The 13,841-nt window shown below is 42.4% G+C and overlaps 1 protein-coding gene across 5 annotated transcripts; it reads left to right on the top strand.

The window, feature by feature from the left end:
* The first annotated feature begins 286 nt into the window (after positions 1-286).
* Positions 287-13,269, top strand: LOC116947462 (uncharacterized). Of its 5 annotated transcripts, none has more exons than XM_032963234.2 (4): positions 287-631; positions 4,488-4,632; positions 7,603-7,774; positions 8,489-13,269. In XM_032963234.2, the coding sequence occupies exons 2-4, from the start codon at positions 4,516-4,518 to the stop codon at positions 10,066-10,068; spliced, it is 1,869 nt and encodes a 622-aa protein (XP_032819125.1). In that variant the 5' UTR covers positions 287-631; positions 4,488-4,515; the 3' UTR covers positions 10,069-13,269. The 5 variants fall into 5 exon arrangements, with proteins under 5 accessions (XP_032819125.1, XP_032819124.1, XP_032819127.1 ...); XM_032963233.2 differs by having other exon boundaries at positions 4,485-4,632; XM_032963236.2 differs by having other exon boundaries at positions 287-641.
* Positions 13,270-13,841: the final 572 nt, after the last annotated feature.

Raw genomic sequence — 13,841 nt, 5'->3', positions numbered from 1 at the left:
TTTATATATATTTTGTTATTTTGTTGTTTCTCTTTAACGTGACTTTACCGAAAAAACTAAGAATACGTTCTACTTAATTAGACTTTTTAATAAATGTTTTCTCCTATAACTTCAGAGTGCAGCGCCACATTAAACACACAACTACAATAGTTTAAAGCGATTTGAAGCATGTTTGATTTTTTTGGAGGGGGGGGGGCAGAGCTTTGTGACGTCATATTTCAGGGAGGGGGGTCTGACTTTTTGTGACGCCGTGTGACGAAGAAGAGGGGGGGGGATCAAAAATTGTCAAAAAAAATCGCGTGACGTCATTTATAGACGGCCCCTTAGCACACACTGCTATCAATAATTGAGCATTATACCGCGGCGTAAGGTAAACGGCTATTAAATGTATACACACTGCGTTTGATGACGCGCCCAATGCACCGGGAGCATTCCGTCACAAAGAGCTTCATAGCTCATCGGATTCCTCCTGCGCGCTCCCAGTATCGCAGACTACGGCGGCCGCTGTGCCCTCTTGTTCAATGCGGAAACTGAAGAGGCGTGTACGGCAACACACCGACATACACTCACTCAACACTCAGGGGAGGCGTTCAGGACACGGCTTCACACCAACAGCCGTCGGTTCGTCTCTGTAAGTACTTGTAAGTACATCCCGCGGCGACAAGCGGGACCGCCTTTCGAACTTGTTACAACAACAATAACAACAACAAAAACAATGGAAAAGTTTCGCGTCACGGGTCGCCGTCGCTCGTAACAACGGTGAGACGGGAGGGCCCCACACTGAGCTGCTCCGCTACCGTCAACCAAACAACCGCGTATCTCGTGAGCTACGCCCGTAGGGCAATTAACAACAAATTAAACAACATTAAATCCCTCACGATGGCACGCAACGGCTGCCTTTTTAACGCAAATAACAGCTTGGGAATAGCATCGCGTGATGAAGGCCTGGGCGGAGGACTGGTATCTTGAAGGCGCAGAGTTGACCTTCAAGAGCCTAGGGCTGGGCAGATCTTGGGCCCGGTTATTAATATTAATGATCAATTATTACTTTACTAATAATAGGGGTTTTCCCCCTTTTTCTGGCAACAAAACTTAAACCTTTTTTTTACGAGGATTCATGTCTGCATTAACCGCAATACCTGCAGTCAAAATGCAAACAAAAAACATACTATGATGATGTAGAGTGGTCGGGAACCTTTTTGGCTGAGAGAGCCATGAAAGCCACATATTTTAAAATAAATTTCCGTGAGAGCCATATAATATTTTTTAACACTGAATACAACTAAAGAAATGTCAGCTAAGATTTATTTGCGAGCCAGATGCAGTCATCAAAAGAGCCACATCTGGCTCGCGAGCCATAGGTTGCCGACCCCTGATGTAGACGCTCACCCCGAGCCCTCATTACTTTGATAGTGGCATTGTCTTTGAGCTGTGTGATGCCTTTTGGCGTCATCTGGTCGAGCAACAATTGGGTCGAGGCTCAAAAGAAAGCCGTCCCTTCGTGTGGACCAATCCGTTTCAAGGACAATGCCACATATATTATCATAGTGTTTTTTTGTTTGCATTTTGACTGCAGGTATTGTGGTTAATGCAGTGACATGAATCCTTGTAAAAAAGGTTTCAGTTTTGTTGCCAGAAAAAAGGGGGAAAACCCTATTATTACATTTTGGTACTGGCAAAGGAGGTCTAATGATATTACTTTCCTCATGCCCGGAATCGTGTGTGTACGAATCGACCACGGTGGTGTTTTTTTGTTGTAATTTACGATCTCCCGTCGCGGTAAGCCCCCACCCGGTCGTGGGTCCACCATTTACAACACAGCTGTTAACATCACCCGATGAAGCTGGTGGTAATCACCAGCGAAACGTCGTACACTCGAATTGTAGATGCCGTGGGTTTGCTCTCCAACACACCGGTGTGCTGAAGTAGTAACTCATTGGCACGTTCTCTGTCGGGTGGTGGAGGGGTTTAACGATCTATTGACGCGATCTAACCCCCCCAAAAAAACTTTATTATGGACGTAGTGTGTGGTGGGTTTAAAGTGTGGGTACTCCCACTTTTATTCCAAGACGTCTGACCAGTGTGTTGGATGAGTTAAGCCAACGTCGCTTTTAGTCGTGGTGTTAGCAAGAACTTCCTGTTCTAGGGTTACGTTTTAGTTGCAGGTGCCGGAGCAAACTGCACACAGGAAGCTGGAGAATTGAGACGCCAATACAACAAAGAGTAAAAATCACGACTTAAATAAATGAATTATGGACTTTTTCAAACACGTGGTTGCGTCAGAATCAGAATATTTATTTATACTGGAGAAATCCGATGACCTATAATGCTCCTTTCCGCAGATGTCCAATGATTGTCCACCAGCCACAGCTGACCCTGTGATTGACACATGTATTTTGATGGCTATTGTAGAATCACTCATCGTGTCCCCGAGTATCCCAAATTCTTCATCAGCAATACCTTTTCACCATCGCACCGAGACAACCAAAGTGTTTTCTCCAGAGGGGACCATGTTCCTTTCTGAGGACTGAGTTGAATACGTTATCCAGCCAGGTCTGGTTGCAGGACGTTCACTGAGCGTGTCCACTTGAAACGTTCTTAAACCGTGCTTTAGATTGTGTCCTCAGAGCGATTGACATGTATTCAAGTACTTGAGGTGGAGAGGTGGCACAATGATTAGAGCATTGTGCTGTGTACGTAGTCACCCGAGTTAGCTTCATTGCGATGGACAGAATCAGTGGTGAGTGATATATGATTTGATTCTGCTCCCTCCCAACTTCATCAACCTGGACTGACCAGCGTGGTGAAGTATGGTCAAACAATCTCCACGAATGAATCGGTGTCGGAAAACCGTTATAAAGCAGTGGATTTACATAAGGCTATTGTCACTAATGATAAAGTACAGCTATATTTTATACGACTATATGTAATTACCTGCAGTGTGTTTATGAACTAATGCAACGCAAAGAGGTCACTTACAAAGGTATGTTTTATTTTGAAGGCAGTGTTATTGAAGAATGTGAGGTGTTTGCCACAGGTGTAGGCTTCTTGGAGATTGTTGTGGTCTCCATTTCAATTACTTATCAGTTCTTGCAAACAATGACTGTACTGTAATACAATAAACATTTCGACCTTTACGTCTTTGAATAACCTTTGTAATGGAAACACCCGATTTGTATCTGTGTTTCCTTGAAGTCAACCTTCAGAGTAACCTAGCTGCAATGGGTTAAATCGCAATTGTATACTTAATGAAAGATTAAGTTTAATTATTCAACCTTCAAAACGTGGTCCTCAACGGGTGTTCATATGGGGTCAAGGAAAAAAAAGCATCCAGGTCTTGAAGCCAGATCATTGACTGCATTTAATTGTACTGTATGTCTTATATTTCACCTTCACCAGATCACGATAACCAAAGTGAAATACGGTAAAATAACCCCCATCACCCTTAAGGTGTGAGGAACCCTTCAATCCATTGGTGGACTGACAAATGTCCATACTTGTACAACAATATACACTGCATTATATATATAAAGATGAGTACAATAATATAGTCCTGCACAAATTTCCATTAACAAATTCCAAAATAAGCTGTGATTTTACAAATATATTCTATATTAATATTGCTTAATGTTATTTCATTAATTTGATAATATACATGAATTTAAATATACATATGCACATAATTGGACAGTGGGCAGTTCAATTCCTCATTGGTTGTGTGGTGATGAAGAACTCGCCAATTTCAGTTGAAAGTCTGTTTTTGGTCAAACTCCACGTTCACGTGGACCAAAATCTCGGAACTCGACTTTTCCCACGTTTGAGATCTGAATCCACCTCACTGAAGTAAATGTGCTTCACATGGGGGAAAGAATACGCTTTGTGATAAGGTGGTTATTTAACCTTTCCGAATCTGAAAAGCTCCACAGGGCAATCTGGGTTCAGAAAACCGACTCTACCTTTCTGACAAGTGAACACACAGACTTGGGTGAGAGTTGGGAGTTTTGAAAGTAATTTAAAAAAAAATGTGCCTTTACCTTTAATCCATGTAAAAAGTTCTTGTCATTACTAAAATACAACATTTGAAGATCGCCGACAGCTATATAAAAAGATTCCCTACGTAATCATCAGTCATGTAATCCTCTGCTGGATGAATGCCGCCCCATGCCACGGACGGTCATGGGGATTAATTGACCATATTTCACCATGCTAGTCAGCGCGGTCTGGGGAAGGGGGTTACATTGGTTGCAACAGAAAATACTGTACATTTGAATAGGTTCTCACATTTGTAATTGAGAGACCGAGGCTTAATTTCAGCCGGATCTGGCCACGTCGGTGACCCGGAAAATTTTTTCGCACGCCACATGCTTTGGTTGTGATTGCCGCATTCGTGCCATCTTCTATTGTATTGGGGACCTGGAAAATATCCAGTTGAGAAATGATGCCCTGTCTAACACTGTGTTGATTGTTCGTTTGTGTCATGCCAGCAGGAGCCTTCTCTGAATTACAATTCAAGCGATGGATCCCATTCGCGAGGAAATGAAGGACTGGTGCAGGTCCCATTCAGTAGACTTTTACATCGTGCATGTGGATCATCTCATCCCACATCTTGTGTGCCTCACCGAAAGCGATGTGGTAAGAGGAAAAAGCCGTGATATAAAATACGACAATTTAAATGTATTTGTTCATGACGATTATTACAGTTGCTTTTTCAAGAGAGACCTCGGTTAAGAAACAACTGCAGCAGTGAGCAAAAATCAAATGACATGGTGAGGATAGAGGCTATTTTAACAGCCCTTTGTCAGTTGTCTGCTGGATGAGTGCCCTACGCTGCCTAGGTCATGGGAATTAGTTGAGTTGATGAACAAGACCAAAAGTTCAGGCCCTAAGGATCCAGCATCATCTTCCTAGGGACTCGCCAGTATTTAGCGCCTCCCTGCACTCCTCTCTAACCTCCGCCAGTCTTACTTCTTCTGCTGCATCTCCCATCCATTCACTTGCGTCATTTGCCCATCACCTTCTTGCAACTATCTGCATACTCATTTGGAATATCACTGTCATAAAAAGTTTAGTGAGATATACCCATGAGTGTTTAGATCAGCTGAGCCCATGAGTGCTGTCCTGGCAGAGACACGATAGTTTTAACTAAGTAAGCAAAAGCAAGCAAATATATCCTTCATAACCAGGTGTGATCCCACAACAAGGTTAATCAGAATCATGATTTATACATGTTGAAACAAAACCAACAACTTTATTTTCGGTTTATAAGGTTTTTGGATGCAAATCCAAACATGAAATGACAAACCAGCACACGGGTTTAGTTTCAAGGAAGATTTTGGGTTGATAGATGATCACGATTTCTTCTAACTTACATTGAGCAAGTGTGTGAAGGATATGAGGTCCTGTTAAGTATTGTTCAAATCCAATTGCAATTAAGTTTGAACTTCATTTTCAGAAGAACCAGACAATTTTTAAGTATCTTGTCATCAGCAATTTTGAGCTCACATGTACAGTACAAGCGCAGGGTATCCTGACCACTTTTTTAAAGTGCTTGGTCTTCTTTTATGTAGGGGTAGTTGTGATTCTTGACAGCTTTGAAATAGGTATTTTTTGGGCAAGTATTCTATTTTCAACGAGACATGCAGAGTAGAGGTTGCGACATAGCGTAATGGTTATCGCATTCCAGTATGAACCCGGTGATCTGAGTTGATTCCCTAGCATGGCTAATATCAGTGGTGAGTGATATCTGAAACGGTCCTGGGGTTCCCCCATCACTAACCTGTACTGACCATCTTCTTGGTTCTATCAGTAAAGTCACGTAGAATGGAAATAAAATAATAAAAATAAAACATAATAAAATAAATTTCTCACGACGTTTCGGCCACAACGCAAGTAGCCTTCTTCAGGTGAAGGAACAGAACTGTCGGGACGACAGTGCTTCAATGAACACTGCTAAGCTTGGCAGCGTCTTTTAAGCTGGGTGGGAGGAGCAGAGTGCCTTGACAAAGGAATTTACATATCAACAGAAGAATTTAGCATTTAAATAACTGTGTTAAAGTGTTGGATTAGCAGGGTGTTAAAGTCAGAAATTAGCATGTAACTGGGAGATTAGCATGATGTTAATGTGAGGTATTAGTATGTAACTGGTCACGGAAGTAGCTATGTTAAAGTCAGAGTTTACATATCAACAGAGGCATTTAGTATATTGACGCTAACTACCCAACTATACAATAAGCCGATGTAAAAGAACTAAGTATAAACTACATCAATATAATAAATGTACTCAATATATTCAATAAGTTGAGCTATTAACATATACACTACGCTATATAATGAATACCATATAGTAAACTGATAAAAAAACTAAAATATGAACTACTTCAATGTTATCAATAAACTCGATATACTCTCCAATCAGCTGAGCTACTAACAATAAGACGTTATACATTACAATTCTATGTCGAAAAAAAAGGTGCTGTTTTTTTCTTTTCAACGTTAGCACCACGGAAAGCAACGAGCTTTGTTCAGACGGACGAGTCCATCTATGCTCGGAACAGAGGAGGGGGGAGAAACAGCCACGATGCGCTGCTCTGTCCTGTGTTGCGTTACAACTATGTTATAAACTAGACTACTATACATTACAATGTTATACCTTCCAATCTAAACTGCATTGTATAATATCGTATACACAGCCCAATGTAAGCTCTAACATGCCTTACACGACTATACACCATAGTATACACTGCCATATACTAAATGCCTCTGTTGATATGTAAACTCTGACTTTAACATAGCTGCTTCCGTGACCAGTTACATGCTAATCACTCACATTAACATCATGCTAATCTCCCAGTTACATGCTAATTTCTGACTTTAACACCCTGCTAATCCAACACTTTAACACAGTTATTTAAATGCTAAATTCTTCTGTTGATATATAAATTCCTTTGTCAAGGCGCTCTGCTCCTCCCACCCAGCTTAATAAGACGCTGCAAAGCTTAGCAGTGTTCACTGAAGCGCTGTCGTCCCAACAGTTCTGTTCCTTCACCTGAAGAAGGCTACTTGTGTTGTGGCCGAAACGTCGTGAGAATTTTATTTTATGATGTTTTATTTTTATTATTTTATTTCCATTCTACGTGACTTTACCGAAAGAACCAAGAAGATGAATCCCGGCAGTCACGAAAGCTTTAAATCGAAATCTGTACTGACCAGTTTGGTGATGTAAAGTGAAAGGCGCAGGCCTACAATAGCTTGCTCACGGCACTGCTCGCCGAAGGGCTTCCACGAGATTGAGCTCTAGAGAGCCCCTCTAGAGAGTACTCGGTTCCACTGTTCCACGCTCGCCAGACATCTTGGACAACGTGGAAGTATACCCACATTCAACCTCGCCACATGCAACATGCCGTTCGACTTGTGGTGCTAGTGAAGTATGGTAAAAAAAAATATGACATGGCATGGGGGTATCCTTCATCCGGCAGTTTACTGATGAGGTGTAATTAATAATGAATGTTATTTTTAAAGCAACTGTATTGCTGACAGCGAGGTATTGTTATACACCACCGTTGGCAAAGTTGTATTTGCGCTGCATTGCTTGTTCACATGCAGGAGCAGATCAAATGTGATCTAGACCGGTATGGCAATAATCGTGGGATGGATTCATTGTTGAACCACCTGTGGAGGCGTTCCCGCTGGTACGACGAATTCATATCCGCCCTCCGCAAGGAAAGACACGGTGAACTGGCTGACAGAATGCAAGTCGAACTGTCTGCCCGTAAAGGTGAATACCACACCGCAAACGTCTTAATGATCATTTGTGAGAGAAAAATAAACGGTTTGTAGATTAGGTTGTTGAAATGTGCTCCAAGCCACCCATATATTTTTTTCCTTATCTAGAGAAACAATTGTGTACATTGTACATTAAAAAAATTCATACCACTTATTGTCAAGAGTGCCAATGCACGATTTCGGGTGGCAATTCGTAATTTCACCTGTTCATTGTTAGGGATTATTGCGTGCACGCCTTGTGAGGTGTGGTTTGTGTGTATTTGGGGTGGCGGTGGCAAATTCCAACCAGACATCTGTGTTTGCGTCTGAAAGTTTCATTAGCATTCATCGTGCGTGAAATACCTTCAGACAGTTCTGCATATCAGCCTCTTCCAAAGAATATTCCTCTCATTGTAGGGACTATCTTCATGGTGTTTTTTTTACTTGGGATGAGACACAGAGCAAAAACAATCCCGTGATTATATGGATTGTAGATATGGAGTGTCTTTGTGTATAGGGGCCTCACATAATGATAAAGCAGCCACTGCTGATTACGTTTATATACATTAACTTTCCCGAGATTCGCTGAAGTGGTTCGCATAATTTAATAGCTTATTTTTAGTTTAAATGCAGTTTTTTTGCTTGCAGTCCCACAAAGCAGCTTGAGATGCGATTGTTTTTAGACGCTGTACAATTCTTAATTACTGTTATTCTTGTCATTGACTAGCGGCACGACAACCCACCTCTGCTCGCCAGCCCGTGCATCCCCCCATGGATGTGAACGTTCACGGGAGAGATGGAGGTCCCGCCATGGTGGTGGCCGAGCAGAAATCTCTCTCCAGTGAGAATAGTGGTCACAAGGCCAATTTCCCAGTCCAGGTCTCGCCTGACCCCCCTCCTGCCCCATCTCCAGTGCAACCACCTGTCCAGAATGAGGCATCCGCTCGGTCCACTCCGGCTGAAAGCACTTGCGGGGAAGGGCTGCCAACGCCCACCGCCGGTGGTGGCGCTGCCGTGGAGTCGCCAAAGGGGCAGGGTACGGGCGCGCCGAGCCTGGAAGGGGGTTCGGCGGACGTGAGTGGTGATGGCTTCTTGGATGGTAAAGACGCAAGGGCACCAGTCCAGGAGAGGGACGCAGCTGTGGAGGAAGAAAAACTCGCACCGCGCAAACCGGCTTCTGAAAAGCGGCAAAACAACGCCGACTTGGATGCGGTGGTAGCAGGCCGTGAGCGCAGCGATTTGCCCAGTCAAAGTGTGTCTGCCGTGAATACACTTGATAATGCCAAAAGTCCGCCCGGGGTACCTGAATGTAATTTATCGCCTCAGCCTTCACAGCCCGGTCGAGATAGCAGGAGTCGTGAAGATGAAGATGACATTGTTAAGCCACAGGTTCTGAGCACAAATCCACCCAGCAGCTTTAATATAACAAGTGCTGATGTGCAGATCAGCGTTGCAGATACCCTGGAAGTTAGTGAGGCGAGTGATGGTACCTCCCAAAATCCACAACTGTTGAATAATGTCAACGATACAAGTTCGCCTATGTTTCTTCAAATGCAGCATGACAACAGAATGGACCATGCGACCAAAAAAAGTGACAAAGGTGACCGTTTGTCTGAAACGAAGGCTAGAGGATCGGCTCTGCAGATGGGAAGCTTCACTGGACTGTCAACAAACGACACCAATGCTCCACGGCTCGGTCAGCTTGCAGCATCTGAAAACGTTGTGCGCAACAACTTGTCACGAAAGGAAGACGCACAGGTCCTGCCAAAACGACCCAACGAGCAACCTGGTGAGCAATACGAGCAACGCTACAAACAACCCCAAGAGCATCTCGACACGCAACCCTACAAGCGGAATAATGAGCAATCCAACGACCAGCAGGTTGAGCAATCCTCCGTGCAGTCCTACGAGCAACGCTACGAGCAACCCCAAGAGCATCTCGACAACCAACCCTACAAGCGGAATAATGAGCAATCCAACGACCAGCAGGTTGAGCAATCCTCCGTGCAGTCCTACGAGCAACGCTACGAGCAACCTCAAGAGCATCTCGACAAGCAACCCTACAAGCGGAATAATGAGAAATCCTCCGAGCAGCAGCTTGAGCAATCATTTGAGCAATCCTCCAAGCAGCGTGACGAGCAGAATAACGCATCCCGAGGGGTGCACAGAGCGACGGAAGCAACCAAACCTCTCCCTGATGAAAGCAAGTTGAGGAAATGGCTGGAGGAGAACCAGCTGGTTTTGGGAGGAGCTGTCTTGGCGGGCATATTGGTGATTGCTTGGCTTAACGTTCGCCATCGGTATTGACATACGTGTCTAGATGGGAGAGCGAGGGTGAGGTTTGATGGGCACTATCAATACGTCGCCGATATATTAGCACAGGGTTTTTCAACTATCTTTAATATTTTCTGGTGGACCACAATAAATTTAGTGTGGGCCAGTGGGCCACGTGACGACATATTTCACGTGTACAGATGTTATGAAATCACTTGGCGTGATGTCATGTGACCACAATCTCCCTCTAGTCTCCAGGTTTCTCTCTTGTTTGTCTTGCTTTCATCTCAGTAATCCATCCCCATGAGCCTGGAATCATCAGGTAAATTTACTGCACTGGCATTGGTATGATTGATCAGAATCAGAATGTATTCATACTGGAGGAATCCAATGAGCGATAAAGCTCTTTTTCACATGTCCAGTAGGGGCAGGTAAGAACGTGACAACAACAAACAGTACGAAAACACAACAGTAGTGCAAAGTACAGAAAGGTCAACAAATCACCCAAACGCAAACACAAATACAACAATAAACCATCCCCATCTGGAGTTTGAAGACATGGTTATAGCTTGTAGCTCGTGAGACCATTTTAGTTACTGTTTTCTTCCAGTAGATGGGGGTATATGTAAAGTTTTCTACACTCCCGCATTTAACATGGCCTGAGCCATACAAATTGAGCAATTTCCTGGAAATAATTTACTATTTTAATCCGCCTACTTCCTGGACAATATTTAGTTTATTACCATTTTTTTTTACCAGGACGCCATCAAATACACACACCTGTCGTTGTGGTGCAAATACTATAACTTGATTTTGTTTACATTCAAAAATGCAAGTAATCCAGATGTACTGGTGATGTGTATCTGTAAGTCAGCAATGTGGCTTGTGGGTAGTGGTGTAGCTATGGGCAGCGCAGGCCGGTGCATGAGGTCCCAAGGGCCAGAGGGGCCCACATGCCAAGCTAAAGTGGAGGAGAAATCGGATAGGGGGGAGGGCCTCTTTTAATTCCTTGCACTAGGGCTCATGCCAATCACGCTGCGCCTCCACTTGTGGGGTTGGTGTGTTGTGCTGGGTTCATATGTGAAACGCCCACCTGTAGAGTCCGCTAGGTGCCTATCGTGGAGTAATACGGAAAGTAGGTAACTAACCTATGTCATCCTGATTCTCATTTATGGGTTTTCCATTTGCACTTCGTTGTACACTTGCATGCAAAAATAAACTAAGCATCCTAAATAGGTCGAGCTTTCCTTAAAATAAGCGATGAAAATCATTAAGTCTTTTCTCATTAAATAAGGATTAGTTTTGGATAAACTGGCCAATAAATGTATGAAGAGAGTAATAATGTTAGACGTGCAACATTAACATTTGTACAGGTGCATGTGTTCAGCAGTGAAATCGAATTGTAGAAAAAGATTTAAGTTTAAAAAATCTACGTTCAAAATGTTTTGATAATTTCCCTCCCAATTGTGTCCTGATTGTGTCCTATTGGCGTCATGCCGTTAGGCAGAGTTCCATTCGCATCTTTCGCAGAACAGTGTGATCCTTTGTATGAGAGAATGGGACACGTATGTGAATATCACACAAGCTATCTCAAAACCTTACCTCTGAGCCATTGGGCCACCTCAAGGTGTCAAAATGATTTAACAATTTTTTTTGTATATTGTTCATTGGGAGCATGTTGAAATCAAAATGTTTCGCCGTCTTTTGCATTGCTGCTACCGTTAATTCAAACAATGTTGATGTTCCAATGCGCAAGAGTCTCAGATGTAATTGTACCAGGTGTATTCCACTATAGTTTTCACAATATGGTCAGTCAATTGCTAATTTGGATATTTTTCCTTTTAAATTGTATTTGTGTGATTTGAAGTGAAAATCAGTGGCCATAAACTAACCCCGACTAGTATTAATCGTCCGTCTTGGCTTCTCAAAATTGTTATAGGGAGGATTTGTTGGAGATTTAGAGACATACTCTTTGGTTCTTTCGGTAAAGTCACGTATTATTTTTCTACCTACGTGACTTTACCGAAAGAACCAAATAGGTTAGATTCCTGCAGTCACGAAAGCTTCAGATCAAGATTTAGAGACAATGAACGTACCAACAAATTGCATAATGCCACATGTGGGAGCGGTCGTGCAATAGCGCGGTCATTTGCACTCTGCGATAAAAACGCAGCAGAAACCGGCCAAGGCGAGCATCAGTGGCGAGTGAAATCTGAACCCGTTCTGGGCACCCCCCCCCCCCATCACCAATCTGCACCAACCAGCATGGTGAAATATGGTCAAGCAACCCCCATGACTTGAATGGCATGGGGAGGCCCTCATCCAGCAGTGGACGGAAAAATTGTACATATATTATGTCTTCATGTGTACGTGTAGACTCCAGTCCAGTGGTTCTTAACCTGGGGTACAGGCACTCCCTGGGCATGCGAGACATGGCCAGATTTCTTTTGAAAGTAAATAATCGTAACAAATTAAGCACGGGAATGGAAGTACAACTACTTTGGTTTATCAAACCTATGTAATTATTATTTTTCTATCTACGTGACTTTACCCAAAGAACCATAGAATAATTTCCATTTTGTTTTGCGATTGAGAACCAAAGGGGTGCAAGGCTGCATTAAAGGTTAAGAACCACTTCTCTCGTGGCTGCAGGGATTAATTTAATTGATTAATTGATGTATTGTTACACCCCAAGTTATCACTAACAGAGGCAGGCATTGTTGAACACATTTTTAACACTAGCTGTTGTCTTAAAAAAAGTCACACCCAAGCAGCTGTAATGTCGGGCTTATTTTGGAAACACATTTTAATGTTTTAGTCGTTACATTGGTGATGGCAGTTACGCTACTGAAAATATGTAATGTCTCCGTCGATGGCATTTTAAAATCTTATTCCCAAAAACCTTTTAATTGTTCCTTTTTGACTTGGTGAAAATAATTATAACGTGGAAAATATACCATCACCATGAGATCATTTTTTCAAGAACATTTTAAATGGTAAACCAGAACTTGATAGTAAAAAAAAATGTTTTTTTAAATTAAAATCTTTTTCCAGTTGCTGCATGTACACTTGTTATAAAACACACTTGGTTTAATGGATAAATCAGCAAATTTGAAGACTTTAATAAAAAAAATCATTCTTCAAAATGTTATTTATGGTCTCTAATAAAGGATTAGAATAGAGTGGTGTGAACTCATTGCTACATCTAATTAAAACTTGCATTGCCTATCAAAATGTGAAAACGTATATATTTTTTATTTGAAGCTTTCGTCACTGCAGGAACCCATACTCTTTGGTTCTTTCGGTAAGTCACGTAGGTATAAAATAATTGTATTTTATAAAGTAATTGTATGTTATACCTAAATTTATGAAACAAATTAATTTTATTTTATATCTACATGACTTTACCGAAAGAACCAAAGAGTATATATTTGTATTGTACACAAACGTCCTTAAGTGGCAACACAATCGCCATGTAACATCACCACAGAATTATACCTGATCGCCATAACATTTGATTCCATGGGATTTGAGCGATTATCACAAAAAAAAACCACCGGGTCCAATTTGAAATTGATCATCAAAAGTGAAAATGCTATCATGGCCAATGCGTTTGCTGCACCACCACACCTCACCATCGCATGCTTCCGCCGGCGCAGAGCTCCGTATTTCTTGCAAAGTTGATGCCTGGCCTTCAGTGTCCTCTCTCACGGCGATTAAACGGTGGGTGAAATAGGTTTAATGCCCCCATGTATGCACACATTGAAATACAGTAGTACATTTTAATCCGCATGGGCCCAAAGACA

This window comes from Petromyzon marinus, chromosome 30 (assembly GCF_048934315.1).
Source record: "Petromyzon marinus isolate PM22_M1 ecotype Great Lakes invasive population chromosome 30, UKy_Petmar_22M1.pri1.0, whole genome shotgun sequence".
NCBI classification, from domain to species: Eukaryota; Metazoa; Chordata; class Hyperoartia; order Petromyzontiformes; family Petromyzontidae; genus Petromyzon; species Petromyzon marinus.
The sequence above is the reverse complement of the archived record's forward strand: the minus strand, read 5'-3'. Positions and strand labels throughout refer to the sequence as shown.

Coding starts and splice junctions, on each gene's coding strand:
- LOC116947462 (XM_032963234.2), top strand. CDS start 4,516: ATGGATCCCATTCGCGAGGAAATGAAGGACTGGTGCAGGTCCCATTCA. Junction 4,633..7,602: donor GCCTCACCGAAAGCGATGTG/GTAAGAGGAAAA, acceptor GTTCACATGCAG/GAGCAGATCAAATGTGATCT. Junction 7,775..8,488: donor CGAACTGTCTGCCCGTAAAG/GTGAATACCACA, acceptor GTCATTGACTAG/CGGCACGACAACCCACCTCT.